At 34.9% G+C, this 24550-nt stretch overlaps 1 protein-coding gene across 1 annotated transcript in view; it reads right to left on the reverse strand.

Moving 5' to 3' along the window:
- DMXL2 (Dmx-like 2) overlaps nucleotides 1-24550 on the reverse strand; it is a gene marked incomplete at its 3' end in the record, with an annotated part of 150096 nt that overhangs the window by 42026 nt on the left and 83520 nt on the right. The window contains exons 14-19 of the mRNA XM_008588451.1: nucleotides 24431-24520; nucleotides 22043-22160; nucleotides 18404-18523; nucleotides 9514-9741; nucleotides 5138-6817; nucleotides 2083-2193 (exon numbers count right to left, since the gene is read on the reverse strand). Coding sequence (XP_008586673.1) covers nucleotides 2083-2193; nucleotides 5138-6817; nucleotides 9514-9741; nucleotides 18404-18523; nucleotides 22043-22160; nucleotides 24431-24520 — 2347 coding nt within the window. The remainder of the gene's footprint in view (nucleotides 1-2082; nucleotides 2194-5137; nucleotides 6818-9513; nucleotides 9742-18403; nucleotides 18524-22042; nucleotides 22161-24430; nucleotides 24521-24550) is intronic.

Genomic DNA, 24550 nt, shown 5'->3' on the forward strand with positions numbered 1-24550 from the left:
TGTATAGATTTCATACATAGTTTAAAGCTTTTCTAATAATTACTGCTTCACAACAATTCCTCTAGAAAGTATAAAAGGAAAAACTGGGATGATCCTTTTGAATAAGAATCTTAAATCTTTTAAATTTCTCATTGCTAACATTTATATAGAACTGTGTTTGAAATTATACCACAAAATTAATACAAGCCTTGACTGCCACTACAAATTTAGGAAAATATGGACAAAATATAATAACATCAATTTATAATTTTTCAGAACCTATAAGGAAGATTAATTTTCTCACTATTTAAATCTTTAATGTAAGAATTACTATATCAAATAACTGATATTCTGCTTCAGAAACTTCTATTATATAACAATGCAAAATGCATGCTTTTCTGAATATAAAATTTATAATATAAAAGAACAATATAAAGCATATTACATTCTATACCCTTAAATTAATTTTAATTAATTAAAATCCTGGTCTGATTAAGAAACAAAAATGCACACAGGTATGTCAGAAGAATTAGGTTCAGAAAGCAAGATTCAGAGAGCAGTGAATGTATCTGGATACCTATTAGAGGTGAAAAAGGTTATTAGGGATGAAAAAGAACAGGGGCACCAACAGGCACTTATTTTTAAATACCTACCAATGGCAGGCTATTCTTTGCAGTTTATTTCTGCTCTTCTTAGCTTTTCTATTCATGTACTCGCTACTTAACTTTTTCCCTGAAAACTGCTCCCAGGACTACCTACAACACCAGACTTTCTCATCTCCAATGTTTTAACTATAGTACAAGGGAAAATGGAATTTGACAAAGCTTTAGAACTTTAAAATGTTTTAGATCTCCCTATGCAAAATGCATAACTGTCAATAATTAATTATCATTTGACTATGATTTAAAATGAGAATTTAAAATAACATTGAGGTATTTTAAAAATCTATCCAAATGGCATAGATGGTTTAAAATGATAAATATCAAATGTCAGCAACAGGCTGAGTTTTGTCATCATCAAACACTGCTTCTGGGAATATAAATGAGCAAAGTCTTTCTGAAGGGCATTTTGGCAATACTCATCAAGAGTTAAGAATTTTCATGCCCTTTGACTCAGTAATTCCACTGCTGGAAAACTAACATGAGGACATAATCAGAAATATACATAAATATTTATATGCAAGGTTATAAGCTCATTCATATAATTCAAGGTCATTCAGTGATAATTCAAATAGAAAAAAAACCAAAATCAATCAACCAAAAATAAAGGATTGGGTAGATAAAATATAGTTCAGATACATGACAAAATATTAGCTGTTTAAAATCATGTTTTCGAAGATCATTTATAGAATAAAGGGCAAGTGCCATGAATAAGAATAAAAGTCTATCAAGCCTGGTATTCTAGGTCATTCAATATTAACGCATATTTCTTGGGATTATGTCCAGGATACTGGTTTCAAAAGGAATATAGTCTGATGAATTGAGCACTAAACTGGGATTCTAACTCCAACTCTACTAACAAAGAGTCCTGTATCCTGGGCAGGTCACGTTAAATTACAGAGGTTCCATTTTTTAATCTGTAAGTAACGGGGTTGACATAAGTCCTTATATCTCACATCGGGATGTGGCAGTATGCTGGAAGTACATAAATCTACTTATCAATATGATCTTACTGGAACATCAACTTTACTTGCTGGTAAATAACTTAGAACATAATTCTTACATTAAAATAAATACAACAATAACACGTAAGGGAAAATTTACATAATTTTTAAAGAAAAGACATCAGACAAAGAAATTCAGGACCACTTTGTAGAGAACCACTCTGGGTTACAACCTCGAGTATACTACATTTACTCCCTAAGCTACTACAACTTTAGAGAATAAAGTCTGAGAAACTGAATTAGATGAGCAAAAGTCTCAGAATGGAGCTGAAGGATACAGAGAAAAATGGGGATTGGGTACTATGTGACAGAAAGATCTTAAGGCCAGTGATAGGTATGCAAATAATGATTTATCTATAGCTTACACACAAACATGAACACACCCACTACTCTGGTACTAAATAAAAGTTGTGCAAAGGTTCAAACAATGAGAGGAATACCTTGATGAAGTAGCTGTACTCGGTATAAAGGAGGCAGTGATGTCAAAAGGCATGTGTGCAAGCGCATAGCTAGTAAGTATCTCAAACCACACTCATCTAATGTGTCTCTTCCTGTAATTTAAACAGAAAATATGTTTAAGGAAAAAGGACTGCAAGAGACCACAAACCGATAAAAAGTTATAAAATTAAACATTAAGCTTAGTAATAATTTACACAAAATATATAAGTTTTTTTAGTGTATTCCTTCCTGAACACTTTAACACGATTACAAAAAACACGTGAACACTAAAGCTCATCAATGTAAAATGATTTGGGAAAATACAATTACCTATTAGCACAGATAACAATAGCACTTGTACTTATGTATAATAGATGAAAGAAATCTTGAAATCCAATAAAAAAATATATTAACTATAGTAAGTTAGGTATAACTTTAAAACATATTTCCTACATGAATTAAGAACAGATATAAAGACAGGAATTACATAACTAACGTGAAATCATTTGTTATATAATTAAACTCGTAACATTTTCTACACTGGTTAGCTTAACTGAAACAGGTACTACTAAAGATTTGAAATTTGATTCCCCAGGCTAATTAGTATCAAAAGGTTAAGTTGAACCTTAACCTTGATTCCAAAAACATATACAAATTTGATTCCACTTAGTCAAAAGTTGAACAAAGGTATGAAAGTGTGGAAAGTTTAATCAAAACTATAGCCACTGCTAGATAAAAGCTATGCAAAAATATTGACAGCACCTAGCCCAATAACTGACACTTAGGAAGTACTCAAAAAATGTAGAATCAGATATTTTCTAGAAGAAAACAATGTTTTTAAATTGCCAAAGTTCAAGTTCTAGCTCTGCTTCCCATTACCTATATTCATTAATCCATTTATTCACTCAACAAATTAAGCATCTAGTAAGTGTGAGGCATAGTTTAGGTACTGAGGATATGGCAGTAAATAAGTGAAAGTCGCTATGCTCATGGAGTTTATACTTTAGGAGGCAGAGATAGTGTGTGAAGAAGAAAGGGAATAACCCATGCATAAATCTTGAAGAGTATTCTAGCAGAGCAGAAACAAGCACAGAACATGTGAGGCCTTGCAGACCACTGTAAGGATCTTGACATTTATTCACTCAACAAATTAAGCATCTAGTAAGTGTGAGGCACAGTTTAGGTACTGAGGATATGGCAGTGAATAAGTGAAAGTCGCTATGCTCATGGAGTTTATACTTTAGGAGGCAGAGATAGTGTGTGAAGAAGAAAGGGAATAACCCATGCATAAATCTTGAAGAGTATTCTAGAAGAGCAGAAACAAGCACAGAACATGTGAGGCCTTGCAGACCACTGTAAGGATCTTGACATTTATTCTAAAGTGAGATGGGAAACCACTGGCATATGCTGAGCAGAGGAGAGATTTAATGGGATTTTATTTTAAAAGAATCACTGGTTCCTATGGGAAGGACAGATTCACTGAAGTAACAAGAATGAAGTAGTTAGGAGACTTTGTCAACACTTAGGCAGAGGTGACAGTGACTTGGACCAGAGTAGTAACTGCAGAAATAATGAGAAATGATAGGATTCTGGGTACAATAGAACTTGATAGCATTTGCCAATGGACTGGATATGGGGTATGAAAGAAAGTAGAGTCAAGGATCCCTGCTTAGGTTGTCTCACCTGAAAGAAGGGAAGGATTCATTTACTTAGAATCCATTCACTGAGATATGCAACTCATTTAATCTCTGAGCTTCAGTTTTCCACCTGTGAAATGGAGACATTCATTCCTGCCTTATCTACCTCATCAATGTCCACTGTACCCAGGATAAGCTATTTTTACACTGCCTGGCCAATTATACAGTTTTGTATCAGAAAGTTTAAACTATTTTTCACAAATTATGGCACGCCTACTTTCTTAATGTCCCAGAGTAAAACTAATATATCGTAAGTATGCAACAAAGGCTGATAGCTATTCTGAGGAGAATCTCATTCTATTACACACAATCTTATAATGGTTAGGTGTGCTTTTTTTCCCTTAATTAACATAGTTAGAAAATAGGTCATAGGCAAAACTCTCTAAGGTCTCTAGTTATTTTAATCTACAAAAGAGAAAACTTTGGAAATATAAGGATGTAAACTTATATGAAGAGATATTTTCCAGCTGGCTTTGAGGAAGTCTTTTTCTCAAATTTGGAAATCTTGTGAAATAGCTAAAAGAGTACATTCTTGTAGACAACAATTTAACTACATATGAACCCCCCAGTTCTGCCCCTTAATGCCTATATGTACTTAGATGAATCACTTAACTTCCTAAGGATCAGTGTCCTTATCCATAAAACTAAATATAATAGTAGCTACCTACAGGAAGATTGTTGTGATAATTAAATATGATAAAGTAGAAAAAGTGCCTAGCACATAGCAATTCCTCACTTCTCCACAATACTTATTGAATGAATAATGAAAGAGCAATAATTTTCCATTTCCTCTGCTAATGCCATTATTTACAATCAACACCATTACCTTAAACTCTCTGTATAAAAGAGAATGGAATCTAGTTTCAAGAGGAAGCCAAAATTTTTCTAGTTATAAAATGAACAAGGCAAGACAAGGCAAATTGAGTAGTTGTAAAAAAATATTTATGACTAGAAATGGGAAGATGAACAAGTTGAGCCCATGAGTTCCCTTATAAGCCTTGTGATTCTATAGTAAAAAAAATGGGTCATTATCATCACTCAAATTAAGAAAAAAAAAACCCATAGAAATCAATCTGTTAGAGAAAACAAGACACTCTATATCCAAAATCATGCAAAGTTTTCAGTGTAAAAATTCATGTGAGAATGCACACTGATATCACAAATCCATGAAGTCATATGCCTGCCTCACCTGTCTTTTCTTTCACAACTAAAGCATATTATATGATAGTAATTGTCTACTAGAGAGGTCTTTTCCCTGCAAAGTCTGAAAGTAAGACTGCAATTCAATATGAGTTATTATACAGATAACACAAATATTTATATTAATAATAACTTTATAAATTTTAGTGAGAATATTTACCTGAGTAACTCTTATCTCTGTTTTCATCAAGCTCAGTACTGGTGGTAGCCACTGTATCAGCCAAAGCTACAAGAAACATCTGCTCCAAACGGGTAAGGCCTGGTAGACTTGAGTGCATAAGATGACTTGAAAGTACTCTAGCATGTTCTTGGCCAAAGTAAGCTGGTCCATATTGAGAAAGATTTATTACTTTTGATTTGTTTTCTCTCTTTTCTGGCTCTAAATCAATATCATCTGTTGTTATATCCTGGACTTGGAACAGCTCTGAATACTGATCTTCTGGTTGACTTTCAGTATGGTCTTCATAGCTCTGTGGTATTTTTGTACTTTCTTCTGAAATTCTGTAGGATGGATCTTGATCAGCAGCAAGCAATGCATAAAGTGGTAGTGGAGGAATAGAATCTATCTCAGTATAATCTCGAGTACCGTCTTTTCCTATGGTGACTGTATCCTTTGCTGTACTGCCACTTACACTAATGGTTCGAGAAAGGTGTCGCTTAGTTCCTTCTCCAGCATCAGCATCTCTAACTATTGCAACTTCACCCGCAATACATTTTACTAAATGAGAGAGAATGGCTTTTGCTCTTCGAACTTTCCCTAAATCCATCAATTCTAACAGTTGAGTTGGATGATATTGCGGGAGAGTAGGGGAAAGTACATGTGCAGCCTCAAATAAGCCACCATCTTGAACTACAGTTGGTGAACAAAAAACATCATCAGCAATAGCTGTTCCTTCAACAATACTTTTTCTTGCCAACATAGTAGATTTAAACGCAGAATGATCTTGTATTGCTGTCTCTTCTGTGTCAGGACTATCAGCTTCAATGTCTCCAAATTTGACAGCATGCTTCCACTGTGCATACACATGCATTTCACAGTCCATTCCTACCACCAATATTCCATCTCTTACCCAAGAAAGAGAAACAGGCAGTGAAGGTGTACCATCAACAGAGGACACCAAGTCTATAGATCTAAGAAGAACCCATCTTGACCTAACTCCTTGCTTGATACTACCACCTAGTGGTAAAGTAATGACAGCTACTCCATCCTTACTATTGGTTTGCTCAGTCACAATCCCTGAAAGCCTCCCGTACATGAAGATATTAGCACCAACCCCCACTGTGAGAATGTGAGAGCCATCTTCTTTTGATACCCAGTCCAAATGTACTAAATGCTTGATGTTCGGAATAAGGTATCTATCCTTGCTCAAAAGTGCATCTGATTTGCTATATACAAACAGATTACTGTCAACACTGACTCTTGAATCAAGTACACTCCCAACCTTAACCAAATCATCAAGATGAATTGTTTGTTCCAAAACCCATTCTGACCCTCCAGTAGACTCACATTCAAATATACAAACATGCATGGAAAATTCTTTAGAAACAAAACCATTGTGGTGGATAGGTTGCTTGTAAGCCACTGCAAGGCGGCCTGTGTATGAACAGCTAACAGCAACTGGTCTTCCCACAATGCTCACTGTACTGCTATTATCCTCTCCTTCATCATTCATCAAGGGCCATCTCCTCCAATGATAGGTTTCTTTCTCATCACTTTTATTACATTCTGAGTTGGTTTCCATACAACATTTCCAGAAGCGTACTTTATTGTCAGAACAAGTTGTAACCACTAAATAAGGTGCAAGGCACACTGGATAAATTGAAGAGGAACTCAGATGACCTTTAAAAAGAAAAAAAAAGATAGTCATAATAATAGTACCACAAAATAATATGCTAATAATCAAATTCTAGAATGTGAAAAATTGGAAGCCACTATGAGCTTCTTCAGAATAACTCTGCAGTTCCCCTCTTAACTAGTGTCCTACAGTAAATGTCCATTGGCCAAGGTATCTATAGAAGTCTTGAACAGCTCATTGGTGAAATCAAAATATACAATGATAATCACTTAATTTGTTTTTAAGTAATTAAGTTTAAAGGAGGCAAATATTTAATTAAAATAAAACTCAAAAGCAATGAAACAAGTCAACCTTTAGTCAATAATGTGTTATCTGCCATATATGCCTTCACCACAATATGCCTCACTGGAGGCATTCTATGTATTTTATCATTCTCACCATAGACACTTAACTGGTCTTTACAATTTGCCCTTCAATGTCCCTAACCCGCTCTCAAATAATCCATACCCCAGATTTACCCCCAACCATCAAATTTTTTTCAGACAGCTAAACAGACCAATAAATCTCATCCTTTTTATAGGGTTTACTTCTCTTAATACTGAACCAGAACCCTCATATTTATTCTTGACTGCCAAAGACTAACTGCCTGTCTGTTGTCAATTACAAAATAAGGGGTAACAGCAATTATGATTTGGGGTCAGAAGACATGGATTCAAGTTCTAGTTCATCAATACCTTCATAACAGTGGGAAAGCAAATTAAAAATCTGAGCCTGTTCCATCTAGAAATTCAGGGATCAGTTACTACTTCTCTTGGAATGCTATTGCCAAATAAGACATTTAAAAGCATTTTATAAAGCCCTTACAAAATATAATTATTATGAGCTTCAGTAAACTTATTTGAATATACTCCAAACCTTCCAAATATTTTGATTCAAAAACTGGCCTACTGCCACCACCGCCCCAGGGCCTCAACTGGGGTCATGAGGCATGGAGCTGGGGGAACTGAACACAGCTGCAACTAGGCAAGCTGCTGTTACCACCGTGAGGCCCCACCGAGATCCTGAAGCGTGGAGCCAGGAGAAGCTGAACCCAGCCGCAACCAGATAAAGAGCACACCAAAATCACCATTTCCACACAGGTAGCCCACTGATAGAGTTTGGATGTGTTGTCCCCACCAAAACTCATGTGGAAATTTGATCCCCAACATGGCAGTGTTGGAAACTAATTGAGTCAAGGGGGTGGATCCCTCATGAATGGATTAATGCTTTCTCCCTGGGGGAGGGGGGAATTAATGAGTAAGTTCTCGCTCTATTAGTTCCTGCGAGAGCTGGTTGTTTAAAAAGAACCTGGCACCTCCTCTCTCTCTCTTGCTTCCTGTCACCATGTGATTGGCTTGTACCTGCCGGCTCCCTGCTGCTTTCTGCCATGAGTAGAAGTAGCCTGAGGCCCATGCCAGATGCAGCTGTCCCAGAATCGTAAGCCAAATATCACTCTGTTCTTTATAAATTACCCAGTCTCAGATATTTCTGTCATAGCAACACAAAATGGACTAATACACCCACCATAGCCATCGCAATTGCCATGATTGCTGCAAAAGCAGCTAGTCTCTATAGTAGCGGCCACAGCCACTGAGCAGACAGCGTACCAGACTCTCAACTACATTGATAAAAGGAGAGGCAAGAGTAGAAACCAAAAAAAAAAAAGAGGTCCTCTCTTTCCACAGGGCACACTCCAGAGCAATAGAAGCAGCATCTGATTTATGATAATATACAATAATAGGGGAGGACTTGTTCACACCTGTCTCAGTATGTGAAAGATTATCTAGGCCATAAATCAACAGAGGAACAGTTAACCTATCAGATAAAGAGAATAAATCTATGGTTATTAGAGGAGGAGGGGATAGGTGCCTACTAAGGGGCATAAAGAATAACTATGATTTGTAACAATGACTATGCTAAGAAAAAATAAATTTAAAAAATACTTAAAAAACAAAAATAAAAACAAAAAAAACAAAAACTGGTCTAGATATACACCTGCCACAAAATCCCAGAGTAAACTCTTCTCAATGTGATCTTTCCAGCTATGAATGCAAAACTGTCTTAGGGTTGAGTAAGAGAACACCTATACTCAATATCATTCACCAGTAATTGGAACAGTCTTGAACCTCCAATTGGTTCCCCAGAAAACACTATTCTTGGAACTCCCCAATTAGTATTCCACAAGTGGCAGATCATTTTAAATACAGTTGCCAGTCTTGCCCTCTAAATTATCTTACCCACCTTGCTAAAGTCAATATCATTCTAGCCAGCCATACTATAGTATTTTATCCTACATTTTCCCCCAAAGTACCTGCCAACCCTTGTTCAAACATACTTAATAATACCGAGACATGATTAGCCCAACACAGATGAAAAGAATTAAAAAAATAAGCTTCCATGATTTGCAAATGAACATATTTGTCCATTGAAATTTTACTATCATAGTATTCCAAAGTGTAGGTAAGACACCTCACATTAAAATATTTACACTACATTCTGTCATGCTGATTACATTTATCACAAGAAATTATTTCTTACAAAGACATGTTTCTAAACAGATATATCATTACTAGAAAATAAAATTTTATTTCAACGTCAACATAGCACATATTTCAGAAGAGTTCATCTATTTTATCTACAAAAGAGTTCATTCATTTTAATGACTCTGGGCTACCACTGCCCAGTCTTAAAGTAACCTTACCTGCTGACGGTGTTGCTCTTATTACTTCAACTGCTTCTGGGAGATCAAGAGGTTGGCTATATACCAGTCTTGAACTCAGAATAAGTTTACTAGCAGTCTGAAGATTGGCAATCGATGAAGAATGTGGCATGGGGCTCACGCTAGGAGAGGTTTCTGGAGAAGAATCTACATTCTTCTGTCCAGGGACTGAAAGTAGACTCTCAGATGAAGCACCTTCTGAAGCTTTAGCTTTAAAAATAAATTATGAAATTATAAAATGCATTATTATCATCACTATACACATGAGCTAGAATAGTATTTCTTATAATTTAAGAAACATGGCTTCTTAAAAGTACTTTTGGAGACAAAGCCAATTTTCAGACTTTTGTTCAACTCCATCACAGGGGTATGGTCAGGCAAGAACTACAACATATAACAGCTAGAGAAAAAAAAGCTTAAATTATTAAGGTTAACACTTTAAACATTTTAAAAGCTTGAGAAATTTGTTAACATGCAAATTTCCAGGCCTAACCATAGAGACAGGCATAACCATAGCTGACTTGGGTTAGATCTGCATTTTTAACTAGCAGCCCACATGTTTTTGAAACAGATGAGTGATGAATCAAACTTTGAGAAATAAAAATGTACTGCCTCACTAACTACATGAAGAAATTTAAACTTGGAGAGCTTAATAATTTTCCTAAGGTCATATAATTAGCTAGAGGCAAAGACAACACTAGAATATCAGCCTCTTAATTATCAAATGCCCAAACAAGAGAATGATTTCAAGGAAAAATACAAAAAATAAAAGTTCCAAAGAAATTTAAGACAGTATTAGTTGACTGGTTTTGTAAGGCCAGTCTTACAAAGATTGACTTGATCTTCTTCCGAAGTGTTCCCAGATTTCATATTAGTGTGGAGTATAAATCTCTAAGCAGATTCAGTTACCTGTGCTTCTGTTAAACATAAGGGATACTTTGTATTACATTTATTTATTTGTGTGTCTGTCTCCCCCATTAGACTATGAATTCATCAAGGGCAGGGATGAGGTCTTACTGCTTTTTACATCTCGAGGTGTACCAGAATATCCAAGAGATAATAAATAATCAATTCCCTTTTGCTTCTGGTGAATGTTAAACATGTCAAGCTATCTTATAATGGCAGTCCTTTCAATAAGAAATATGAAAATTTTTTCATAAAATGGAATAAGACTACAGTCTTGAATCAGAAGTCAGAGACAGAAGTCCTAACCCTGCCTCTATCACTGACTAGATGTGTTTCCTTAAGCAGGGTATTTCACCATCTCTGGCTATTTTCTTATCTGCACAATAAGGCTGAATTATATCATTTCTCTTCCTGTAAACTGGGCAATTTTCTAATATAGATCTCATGGTAAGAGCAGGAGAAAAAGCAAAGACTGCAGGGCCAACAAGGTCTGATTTTGAAACTTGGTTCTGTGGAAAACTATATAATGGCACTTGGTCAAGTTACTTAACCATACTCAATTATCAAACTGGGAATAATACCTATCTCACATATATAAAGCATCTATATCAGTGCCTGTACCCAAATGGTATTCAACATGTTTCCTTCTCTATATAAATCTAAGCTGATCATTTCACCCTCTGACAGAATATTCAACACTGGTAAATTCAAGTGTTAGCTGTGAATGGCAACATACACTATGTTAAAGCTTCAGTGAATGTTAGAACCAAAAGATAGATACTTCTATCATCCCTGAAGAGAGAATATTCTGTTTGCTTCTACTAAAATCTCAATGTCTGTGACTTTCTAGTGCTATCACAAACAGGGTAGAAAAGCAACTCTACCCTAGCCCTGGCTTTATGGGAAGAGCAGTGGGACAGTCCACTACAAGCAGTGAGAACTGAAGATATCACATAGTTCCTGTCCTATCACAAGGATCTGTTACTACCTCTATAAATCTCTTCAGAGGGATTCCAGGCTCTGTGCCCAATTCTAGAAAATACTATTTTCGGTGCTGTGTTAAGAGTCTCTTCTTAATGAGCTGGTTTTAGATCCCCTATTCTTAGATTACTGTGAAACAACAAAAAATGCCAAGAATTAGCTCCAAAGACTTTGAAAGAATTGTTTAATTCCTGGTGCCTCAAGAATATTTGGCTCACATAGGCAGGTAAAGATTCCAGCAGATGATTTGGGTTTTCTTTTTATTTATTTATTTGTTTATTTATTTATTTTAACTTCTCAATGTACATTGTAGTTGATTTTCATGACCCATTACCTGTTCCTCTTCCCCCCTCCCTCTCTCCCCTCCTCACCTACATCATATCTGTTCACTTGTCTTCAGTTCAAGGAATTGTTGTGATTGTTGTATCTTCTCCCCCACCCTTTATATGTTTGTGTGTGTATTTATTTATTTATTTATTTTTAGCTCCCACGAATAAGTGAGAACATGTGGTATTTCTCTTTCTGTGCCTGACTTGTTTCACTTAATACAATTTTCTCTAAGGCCATCCATGTTGTTGTGAATGGCATTATTTCATTCTTTTTTATAGCAGAGTAGAATTCCATTATGTAGATATACCACAGTTTCCCTGTCCACTCATGTGATGATGGACATTTGGGCTGGTTCTAACTCTTGGCTATTGTAAATAGAGCTGCAATAAACACTGGAATACAGGTATCCCTTTGGCATGATGATTTCCATTCCTCTGAGTATATTCCCAGCAGTGGGATAGCTGGGTCACATAGTAGATCTATCTGTAATTGTTTGAGGAATCTCCATGTCATTTTCCATAAAGGCTGAACCTTTTTGCAGTCCCACCAACAGTGTATGAGAGTTCCTTTTTCTCTGCAACCTCTCCAGCACTTATCATTCTCAGTCTTTTAGATATTAGCCATCCTGACTGGAGTGAGATGGTATCACAAAGTGGTATTGATTTGCATTTCCTGGATGCTTAGTGATGTTAAGCATTTTTTCATGTGTCTGTTGGCCATTCATATATCTTCCTTTGAGAAAGGCCTATTCAGCTCCTTTGCCAATTTTTTAATTGGATTATTTGTTTTTTTCTGTAAAGTTGTTTGAGCTCCTCGTATACTCTGGATATTAATCCTTTGTCAGATGTATATTTTGCAAATATTTTCTCTCAATCTGTTGGTTGTCTTTTCACTCTGTTGATTGTTTCTTTTGCTGTGCAGCTTTTTAGTCTGACATAATCCCATTTGTTTATTTTTCCTTTAGTTGCCTGGGCCTTTGGGGTCATATTCATGAAGTCTGTACCCACTCCTACTTCCTGCAGTGTTTCCACTGTATTTTCTTTAAGGAGTTTCATTGTTTCAGGATGTATATTTCAGGATGTATGTTTGATTTTTAAATTCATTTTGACTTGATTTAGGTATATGGTAAGAGGTACGGATCTAGTTTCATTCTCCTACATATGAATAATCCAGTTTTCCCAGCACCATTTGCTGAAGAGGCAGTCTCTTCACCAGTGTGTAGACTTGGTGCCTTTGACAAAGATCATATGGCTGTAGGTGTACAGGTTGATTTCTGGGTTCTCTATTCTATTCCATTGATCCATGTGTCTGTTTTATGCTAGCACCATGCTGTTTTGGTTATTATAGCTTTGTAATATAGTTTAAAGTTAGGTAGTGTTATGCCTCCAGCTTTATTTTTTTTTGCTGCTCACGATTGCTTTGACAATGTGTGGTCTTTTGTTATTCCATATAAATGTCTGGATAGTTTTTTCCATTTCTGAGAAAAATGTCATTGGAATTTTGATGGGGATTGCATTGAATTTGTAGATCATTTGGGGGAATATGGACATTTTCACAATGTTAATTCTTCCAATCCAAGAGCATAGGATATCTTTCCATATTCTTGTGTCCTCTTTAATTTCTCTCAACAGTGATTTGTGGTTCTCTTCATAGAGATTTTTCACATCTCTGGTTACCTTTATTCCTAAGTTTTTTTTTTTGTTTGTTTTTTGTGACTATTATAAATGGGCTAGCTTTTTTGATTACTTTTTCTGTATGTTCACTGTTGAAGTATAGAAATGCTACTGATATTTGCATGTTGATTTTGTATCCTGCAACTTTGCTGAAATCATTTATCAACTCTAAGAGTTTTTTTGTAGAGACGTTAGGCTGTTCAATATATAGGATCATATCACCCACAAAGAAGGACAGTTTGACTTCATCTTTCCAGTCCAGATGCCCTTTATTTCCTTCTCTGACTGCTCTGGCTAGTATTTTCAAAACTATGTTGAATAGGAGTGGTGAAAGTGGGCATCCTTGTTTAGTTCCTGTTCTTAAGATAAAAGCTTTCAGCTTTTCCCTGTTCAGGATGATATTGGCAGTGGGCTTATCATATATGGATTTAATTGTGTTGAGATACTTTCCATCTATACCTTACTTGTAGAGAGTCTTTATCATGAATGAATGTTGAATTTTGTAAAATGCTTTTTCAGCATCTATAGAGATGATCATGTGGTTTTTGTCTTTGCTTTTATTGATGTGGTGTACCACATTTATTGATTTGCATATGTTGAACCAACCTTGCATCCCAGGGATGAATCCCACTTGATCATGGTGTATAGTTTTGTGTATGTGTTGCTGTATTCTGTTAGCTAGTATTTGATTGAGGATTTTTGCATCTATATTCATCAAGGATATTGGCCTGTAGTTTTCTATTTTTGATGTATCTTTGTCTGTTTTTGGTATCAGGGTGATGTCTGCCTCATAGAATGAGTTTGGGAGAGTGGCCTCTGTTTCAATCTTTTGGAACCAGTTTGTAGAGAATTGGTATCAGTTCCTCTTTGAAGGTTTGCTAGAACTCTGCAGTGAGCCTGTCCGGTTCTGGGGTTTTCTTGGTTGGGAGCCTTCTGACAACAGCTTCAATCTCTTTTATTGTTATTGGTCTGTTCAGATTTTCTATATCTTCTGGGCTCAACTTTGGTAGTTTGTATGTGTACAGAAATTTATCCAATTCCTCTAGATTTTCAAATTTGTTGGCATATACTTGTTTATAGTTAGTCACTAATGATTCCTTGTATTTGAGTTATAAGTTGTAATGTCACCTTTTTCATTTCTAATTTTTATTATGTGAGTCTTCTCTCAGTTAACCTTGCTAAACGTTTGTCAATTTTATTTATCTTTTCAAAAAATCAACGTTTTGTTTCATTGATCTTTTGTATCATTTGGGGGGTTTCTATTTCATTTAGTTCTGCTCTGATTTTAATTATTTCTTTCCATCTAACTTTGGGTTTTGTTTGTTCTTGATTTCTAGATCTTTAAGGTGAAGTGCTATTGTTTACCATTCTTCTGAAGTAAGCATTTAATGTGATAAATTTCCCCCTTAATACTGCTTTTGCAGTATCCTACAGGTTTTGGTATGATGTGTCCTCACTTTCATTAGTTTCAAGGAATTTTTTTATTTCCTATTTAATTTCTTCTTGGACACAAATGTCATTAAGTAGAATGTTGTTTAATTTCCATGTGTTTGTATAGTTTTCAGAGTTTTATTTGTTATTGATCTCTAATTTTAATCCACTGTGATCTGAAAGAATACATGGAATAATTCCAATTTTTTTGAATTTGTTGAAACTTGCTTTGTGACCTAACATGCGGTCTATCCTGAAGAATGTTTCATGAGCTGATGAGAAGAATGAATATTCTGAGGTTGTTTGATGGAATGTTCTGTAGATATCTGCCAAGTCCAATTGGTCTAAAGTGTTGTTTAGATCTTGTGTTTCTCTATTGATTTTTTGCCTAGATAATCCATCCATCGAGAGTGGGGTGTTCAGGTCTCCTGCTATTATGGTGTTAGTGTCTATCTCATTCTATAGATCTAATAGTGTTTGCTTTATAAATCTGGCTGCTCTGACATTGGGTGCAAATATATTTATGATTGTTATGTTGTCTTGATGGACAGATCCTTTTATCGTTAGATAGTTGCCTTCTTTATCTCTTTTTATGGTTTTTGCTTTAAAATCTATTTTATCTGATATAAGAATAGCTACTCCAGCTCATTTTTCATTTCTATTTGCATGGTATATCTGTTTCCATCCTTTCACTCTTAGTCTATTACAGGTGAGGTGAGTCTCTTGAAGGTAGCATATAATTAAATCCACCTTTTGAATCCAGTCAGTCAGTCTGTGTCTTTTGAGTGGGGAATTTAATCCTCTTACATTTAGAGTTATTATCGAATGGTGTTGATTTACTCCTAGCATTTTATTGATTTTGGTTTAGATGTCTTAAGTATCTTTTGTCCTTTATTTCTGATTTTCTGTTTGTCTTCTCTATTTGTTGGTTTCTTGAGGTGATAAACTTTTTTTTTCTTCATTGTTAGCATTTTTGTTTTACTTGTAGGTTTTGTTCTTTCTTGAGTATTCATGGCAGTGATAGTTGTTTTTGTGGTATCAAACCCAGTACTTCCTTGAGAATTTCTTGTAAGGCTGGTCATGTGGTAGTAAACTCCAGCAGTTTTTGTTTGTCTGAGAAATATACTATTTGTCCTTCATTTCAGAATGATAGCTTTGCTGAGTAAAGTATTCTTGCCTGGCAATTTTTGTCCTTTACTATTTTGAATATATCATCCCTTTCTTTTCTGGCTTTTAGGGTTTCTGATGAAAAGTCTGATGTTAGTCTGTTTGGGGCTCCCTTATAGGTGACTTGCCACTTCTCTCTTGCGGCTTTTAAGATTCTCTCTTTGTCTTTGAGTTTTGCCAGTTTGACTATAACATGTCTTCGAGAGGACCTTTTTGGGTTAAATGTTTGGGGATCTTTGGGCCTCCTGAATCTGAAGATCTGTGACTTTCCCTATACCTAGTTTTCTGCTATTATTTCATTGAATATGTTTTCAATGCCATTTCCTTTGTCCTCCCCTTGATTCGGATATTTGAGCGCTTAAGATTCTCTGTTATCTCTCTTAGATTTTGTCCAATTTTTTAAATTCTTTTTTCATTTTTCTGGTCTGCCTGTGTTAAATCAAAGAGCTTGTCTTCTCTCTTCTGCTTGTTCCAGCCTGGTTAGACTCTTTGTGGTGTTTTTTATTTTGTTGAATGAATCCTTTAGCTCCACAAACTCTGCTACATTCTTTTTCAAGGCATTGATTTCTTTGTACATTTCTTCTTTCAGATCCTGTATAGTTTTGCCCATTTCATTGTGTTGTCTAACTGAGTTTTCTTGTATATTATTTGGTTTCCTTTGAATTGTTTCTTGAAATTCCTTGTCAGTCATTTCAAGGACTTCCTGTTCTATAGGATCTAGAGCTTGAGAGTTATTATTTTCCTTTGGTGGTGATGTACTTTCTTGATTTTTCGTATTTCTGGTATCTTTCCTTTGGTGTTTAGTCATTGTGGGAGGGGATATCACAGTCCACTCATTCCACACTGATGTCTGGCCTGGATCCTGAAGGGAACTGCCAATTCTGGGCAGCAGGAACTAGCCTTGGCCAGGGGTCCCATGATGACTGCCTTTTCCAGCATGGCTGACTTGGAGCATGTGGTCCCAGCGGCTCCCAGGCCTCTTGGGGCAGTAGGCACTGGCCTGGGGGTTCCGAGCGCATGGCTCTTGCCTGTTACAGCGCAGATCTCGGGCCTCCTGTTGCTGTTTTTCAATAGTAGCAAATTGGTTGATTTGTGGGAGAGAGCAATGCTAGGAACTGTCTACTCCACCATCTTGACCGGAAGCCCTCATTTGGTTTTTCTAATGCTAGCTTGCGGCCCAATTAGAACTGCTACTTACAAAGTTATGATATATAACATTAGTTTAGAGTGTTTAATACAAAGGGGAAAAAATGCATATAATTGTTCCAGTGTATTAAATGTTTAATGTATATAAAATTGGTTAAATTATATAATTACCAGAAATAATAAAATCTTTTTATAACTCTCTTAAATATTCTAATTTAACTGGTTTAAAGTAGTTTCAGTTTGATATAGCTATTGTGTAGTTCTTCATTTTAACAATTATCTCTCAGAAAGTAAAAGTTTATTTAAAAAAAAGACCTATGATCAATTTTTTTGTTTCATACTTCAGATTTCCTAATTTATTAAGAGATTAATCTGAATGTATATAGCAAAAGCATGGTTGAAATTAATTTTTTTTTTTTTTCCTTTTTGTCTTTTTTACTGACCGGTACGGGATCGCAACCCTCGGTGTCGCGCCCTTACCGGGGACCGGCAACGGGATCACAACCCTCGGTGTTGCGCCCGCACCGCGCTCAGCCAGTGAGCGGGAACCGGTCACCACATGGGATCCGAACCCTCGGCGGGAGCGCCACCGTGCTCCCAAGCGGCACAGTCTCCAGTGTGCCACCGGGCAGGCCCGAAATTATTTTTTTTTAAAAATTTGCTGCTATTTTTGGTGGGGGGCAGCTAGCCAGTACAGGGATCAAACCCTGGACTTTGGTGTTATCAGCACCACGCTCTAACCAACTGAGCTAACTGACCAGCCCACTGTTGCATTTCTTAATCATCTATGAAAATAGTTCTGCTTATAAGCTTCAGATGCTCAGTCATATTTTACCAAACAGCAAATCTGCTTCTCTCGGTGATGCTAAAGCTGATGTACACTACATCAGATCGCAATGTGTATAGATCAACAAAAAAGTGCAATATTAATACTATGGATAGAACTGATCTAAAACAGAGTCATAATAGGTACTTAATAAATATTATTTGAAAAAATAAATCAAGCTTTTATTTTTTTCAATATATCTAATGTGCCCATAGACTGGTTTGTTTTTAGGATTAGCCTATTTCATTAACAATTTATGACCTTGTAATTAAAAGTCTGGCAAAGACATATTTCAATTCAGCAACTCACTTTATAGTTCATCAGAACTTCATTTTAAAGAATTAACCAACCTAAAGCACATTCTAAAAAATAAATTTATTTCACATCACCTCTGTAAAAAAATATTACTTACCTAAACATGCTTGTACAGATTTAAGATGAAGGTGCCACATATGGAGAATAGAGTAATTATTGCTGTCCTTTTCAATTACTACTAAAAAGAACTTTTCTGAAAATTGTGGTGGGCGATATCCTATTGTTCAAAGGAAAGGATATTTAGATTAATATGTTTCTATAGGGTTGAAAAAACACTTTTTAAAAGCTAAAAACACCCCTTGATGGGGGAGAATAGACTTTAAGGAGGAGCTGTAAACAATTTTTGTGCCAAAAGTTAGGCAGATATCAAAGACTAATGGGGCTATGTCAAAAGTACACAAAAGCCAACATGAATGGATACCTGTTTGTCAAAGATGGGACAACTTGAGCAACAAAGAATAAAAATAAATACAATTTATTAAAACACATTGACTATGTAAAAAACTATGAGTTCACAAAAATACCGAACAGAAAAAATTGGCACATAAGAAAGCAAGGAAAGGAAGAAAAAGAAGGACCAGAGGAAGGAATGGAAGGAGAGGAAGGAAGGGAGTGTGTGAGTGCACAAAGCCCAGGCCAGCCTCACTGGATGCCCCCTGAAGTAAGTGGGGCACTGACTCCTATTTGAAAAATTGGAAATTAAAAGTAAAGAGTGAAATAAACATTAATGCTGATTTTCCTGTATGAAAACAGCATTTAAAAAAATTTTTTAATGTCACGGTGGGAGGGGCCATGGTAGAGTGCAAAAAAGACTTTGTAGAAATTTCATGCATTTTTTTAAGAAAAGACATCATTTGTGGGAATAATTTTCCCTGTTGATGACTATATTATTCACATAAAAAAATGAGATTTAAACAGGACAACAAAAATGTTCCTTAAAAATGAAAACTCATTGACAGCAAACACTGCTAGAATTCAAATTATGGTCTCTAAATAGCATTCCTCATTAATAGGGACATTTTGAAGGAATGATTCCATTCTCACAAAGGATAACTACAAGATAAGCCTGGGATATCGTGTGCTTGAAGGAAAGTAAACTATCAGAATAATCAGGTGATGCCAAAAGGACTCAAGACTAACTTGAAATGATTCTTACTAGCCTAATATAGGACAATGTGAGGATTAAAAAGAATAATGACTACAAATGGATTGAAATATGCTAAATATGTAAAAATACAGAGTTATATGAGTGCTTGTATGTATATTATTGTTCAATAAGTAGTTATTTTTTAATGGGATAATAATGATACTCAAAAGACAAAACCAAACAATAAATTCATCAATAACCACTGGAGGTAACTACGGCACAAACTCCTGATCACAAAATTGTCAATTACAGGGAAACAGCCAAGCACTTAACCTGACTTTCCTAAAATAACTGTTTTTCAAAGTAAACCAAGAACCCTAGTTAATAAGGGAATACCTTGAACTGGTAAAATTAGAAAATCATAACTTTGCAATCCCTAATGAAATAACTTATTCAAAATCAATAATATTCAATGGAAGAACATAAGATAAAAGACTGCTGGCAAATTCAATTCACCAACTGAATCTCCTCAATCTTAGTATCACTAAAAGTGAGACGTTCTAACATCATGTTCTCTCTGGTATATACATATGAAGTACACAGCATCACCTAGGAAGCTGAAGCTAGATCTAATCAAGTGCACAGAGCTAACTTCCATTTTACAGGAAATATGGTAGACAAGAAAAATTTTAAATGATATCACAAGTAAGCAGTCAAAGAAATTCCTAGAAAATAACTTGCTCTAAAGCAAGTCAGTGAAATAATGAGTACATAGGGGGTTCACTTTAGATTAAAGGACTCTTACTAGACAATGAAAACACAATGTATAAACCTTGTTTGGATATGGATTCAAACAAATTAAAAACATACAAACAAACCAAAAAATCCCCAAATTTTTGAGGCAACTGAATGAAGTAAATATGGACTAATTACATGATTCTGAGAAATTTTGTTATTTTATCAATCTGATAATAGCAAACATGTAAGAAAATCATTTTTAGAAATGCATATTAAGTATGCAGGAGTGAAACAACGCAATGGATGATTTGTTCTAAAATATTTCAGGAAAAAAGGAAAAGAAAATAGGGTAGATAAAGCAAGTGTGATAAAATTTTTAAATTGTCAATCTACATTATTGGCATATGGATATTCATTTAATTATGTACTCTTTTATCTATATTTGGCATTTTCCCTAATTAAAAAAGTAATTAAGTTTTAATTAACATTTACAATGTATAAAATAAAGCAAATGGCAGAGAAGAGGAGAAATATACACATCAAGTCGTTTAAGAAAATAGCTATAAAATTAGGAAGAATATCACAGAGAAATTTCACAGAAAAACTAAAGGAAAACCAAGAAAGCACTGAGAAAATCCTTTGGCCTGATTTAGCAGTGGCATAAAGAAATGTCAAAAAAGAGAAATAAAAAAATTTTTAAATGCAAGTCTGTTAACTGAAAATATTATAAAGAAAAATACCAATTAAGCATTGTTATCTAGTAGGTTGGCATGTTTTCCCTGTTAGAAATAGTGAGATAAATGGTAGCTAGATTTGTTGAAAAGCATATAAAAAAGTTTAACCCAGATAAAGGTAAAAAGACTACACAAAAGCAAATTTTAAAACTATAAAGCAGTACTGTTATGCGATAGTAATAGTAAAATAAAACTGAACATAACAACTGAATAATTTATGAATAAAAAAAGTTCAATATATGAAGAAAGACACGAAAGAAAAAAAATGACTAGTCTGAGGGGTGAAAAAGATGTTTCAGCTAAGCTTCATAGAAGATGGGAACTCATTCTGATTTTCCACTAAACCAAAAAAAATTATTTGTACAAATTCAGTGGAAATAGTTTCCTTAGGTGTCTATACATAATTCTGTGATAAAAACTGTACTAAGAAAATTAAATACATCCATCTAGGTAGTCACAATTTATAACTAAGTGAGATAAAGTATCTGGAAATCCTTTATTAACTTAAAATGTGTTTATCATAGAAAATTAATTCTTAAAGCAGAACAGAGTTTTATAATCACAAAGTTACACATATATAATGTTATCTGTCAATTTAAAAAATAAAATAAAATAAAACATAGTTAAACCTAAACATAATACTGTTTGTTTTTGAAAGGGCTTATAGAGAAACTACTTTCTTTCACAAGACAGAAAAAGAAATACTACACTCCGAGGGGAAAACTATGAGATGGTACCTTTAATTCACAGTGTTCATGAGGTTTGTAGTATACTACACAACATAATGTCTTACATTCTACATTCATCAATGTTCTGTAGCAATTTACTCGGAACTTTTTAAAATCTACACTAAAATTAACTGGTTTCCTTAAAATACCACAGGGAAATCAAAATAATTTAATTGTAGAGTTAAATAACTAAAATTACTTTCAAAACAAACTAATTTTCATAAGTATTATTTCTTGGCAAAACTCTATGACACCGGTGAACAATCTTTCAAAATGTGATTTTCACCCACATGCCTTCTTCTTCTACAGACAAGCAATTTGACAGAAATAATTGGTATATCTGCCAAAAATTATGAGAGTGATGACTTTTGAAGATCCATACTCAGTGAAAGCTTGGCTATCTTTTTTTTAGGATTAACATAAGCAAACAGACTATTTTTAAAACGTACCTTGTGATGGCTGAAAAAATATTTCTGTTTCCTTTCTCTCCATATCTTCCTTATGTGGTTTATAACCTATAATGAAGTCTTCTTGAAACACATGAAGCAACTGTGTATTTGAGCCACACTATGAATATGAAAAGAAAAATGGAGTTTTTATCTTTGAAATTCTCTATCTCTCACCCATCACCTCCCCAACACTAATACAGAAGAAATAAATCTAACAATGTCTATTATTTATTAACCACTAAGAGAGAAAAAAGCAACAGAAAAAATCATTAAAATTATCATGGTCAGAGAGAAATTACTTTCCAAGATGCCACAGTCAACAGTAGAACAGAAGAGCACTACTAAAAACAAATCAACAAACTTACATATCAAAAAGAACCCCACAAAGAACAAAATCATAAAAACAGATAAGTGATCTGTACTACTTTGAGCCCAAAAGCATCAGGTCTCATGACTGGCTGGGGAAGGCTATCCTAACTATATAAGGCACGCTAGACTAATAACAGAACTAGTAATTTTTCCAATTCCACTTGAAAACAAAACAAAACAAAAAACCACAAAAACAACAACAAAAACCCAAAAAGTTCCTAAAAATACCCCAACAGGTCTGTCTAGTGGGAATTATGAGGGATCCTATAACAGTCAGCAGGACATGTCTCTGGATAAATATACTTACACCTAAGTATCTAGGATCGCTAGAAGAATGGCTGAAAGAAACATCACTGTCAACTGCTATGTTTCTGAACCACAAAGAAAAGAGAGTAAAGACCATCACAAAAGCTACTTAGAACCCCAAAGGTGAACTGAAATTCAAGGAAAGGCTAGATCCAAACTAAAGCTTACTGTGCAAGTGTGTCAAGGCATTCAGATGGCTGCCCCACAGATTTTAAGAAAGAGAAGCAGCTATAGTTATCTTGGCACTGGATGGATAGGTTATAATCTTAAAGAATAGAGCAAAATCAAACTCCTTATATAGACAAGGAAATAAAAGGAGTATATTAGGTTGAGCCAAGAATTTTAATGAAAATTATAGGGTATTTTTATGTCCCTCCTGGCAGAAACATTAAAAAGTCTCTTCATACTCATAATACAAACAGGAGATCACCTCTCCAAGGGAAAAAGAACGAATGAAAGAAAAAGGAAGGGTGATGTTTTCATGGATATAGAAATCATAACACACACTGGGAAAACACCCAGAATTGACTTTTAAACTTTGTCATGTATAAGCCTACGTCATTTATTAGTGCTTACAATTTACCAGCCTTATGTTAAAGATAGCCACAAGCAGGAGGGGAAAAAGTATTGAGAAAATATGAAGTAAAAATAATGCTACATAAGAGTGGACCATATTAACATCCCATGGTAAAGAGTCAGAGGGACTAAAATGGGGGAAGAATTTAACATCCTGTCCATAAAAAAGTAAGGTATCTATGAGAAAGAAGACAACCCACTCTTCCATCCCTATGGAGTAGAAAAAAGGAAATCACAGGTTAAATTTGAAGCAAAGGCATGGTGTTTGGGGATAAAAAAGTTAAAAACTTCCTAGATGGCATAAGTAATTTGAGCCTGGCAGCCCCAGTTCTGTTACCAAGAACTGATGTGGTAATTTCTCTACATAAGTGGAAATGTTACATTTTCCCTAATAGAATATACAGGGCACCATGGAAAAATTATGACATAGTTCTATACTTGTTTTCAAATATAGTTGGCTCTTTATTCATTTCCTTATTTAAATATGGGTAACTCCCTCACCAAACTAATCTTTTTTTTATATTTGGAATGAATATGTTAGTTCTAACCCATAGTCTATAAACATGATCCTGAAAAACCAAATATCCTAAGGGCTAAAATGAGTTTACAAACTCCCTGTAGAAAGAAGGGTTCTCTTTCTTTCCTAGGTAGTAGCTAGGGAGAAATACTGACTACACAAAGGACATATGATTAAAAAGTAAATGTGTACTTTGATACTACTTTCATCTGCATTTTAATGCATGTCATAAAAATACCCCAATGCAGCTTAACAAAGGAAACACTCTGAAGCTGAGGTCACCCTCTACTGAGTTGAAATGAGTAGTAACATAAAAAGAGAAACCACAACCTGAGCCTCTATGCAGCTGCAACGTATTTTCCCTCAGCATGTCTAGATCAGGGTCATGATTTCCTCAATTTAATCAAATTTCCTTTAAACAGGAAATAAAGCTACAGATAAAATTCAACTGGAGAAAAATAATTTCTAAATCATTAGTAGATTTTCACTATGGGAATCAATAGAAGTTGGCTGTATTTAGTACCAAACAAGAGAATTTTTCTGAGAATGAAAGATATATACGTATAAAACACTTTGGCTTAAGGTATATTAATATCACCAATTCACAAGCATATTTTTACTTGGTTGGTTATTGCATCAAGTTCAATAATGCAGCCAGGACGAGCAGTAGACTGTTGGCTTACAATATTAAACACTTCTCCAATGAGTTTCTGTAAATAAAAAACAAAAAATATTAATGA

This window comes from Galeopterus variegatus, unplaced genomic scaffold, assembly GCF_000696425.1.
Source record: "Galeopterus variegatus unplaced genomic scaffold, G_variegatus-3.0.2 Scaffold4833, whole genome shotgun sequence".
NCBI lineage: Eukaryota > Metazoa > Chordata > Mammalia > Dermoptera > Cynocephalidae > Galeopterus > Galeopterus variegatus.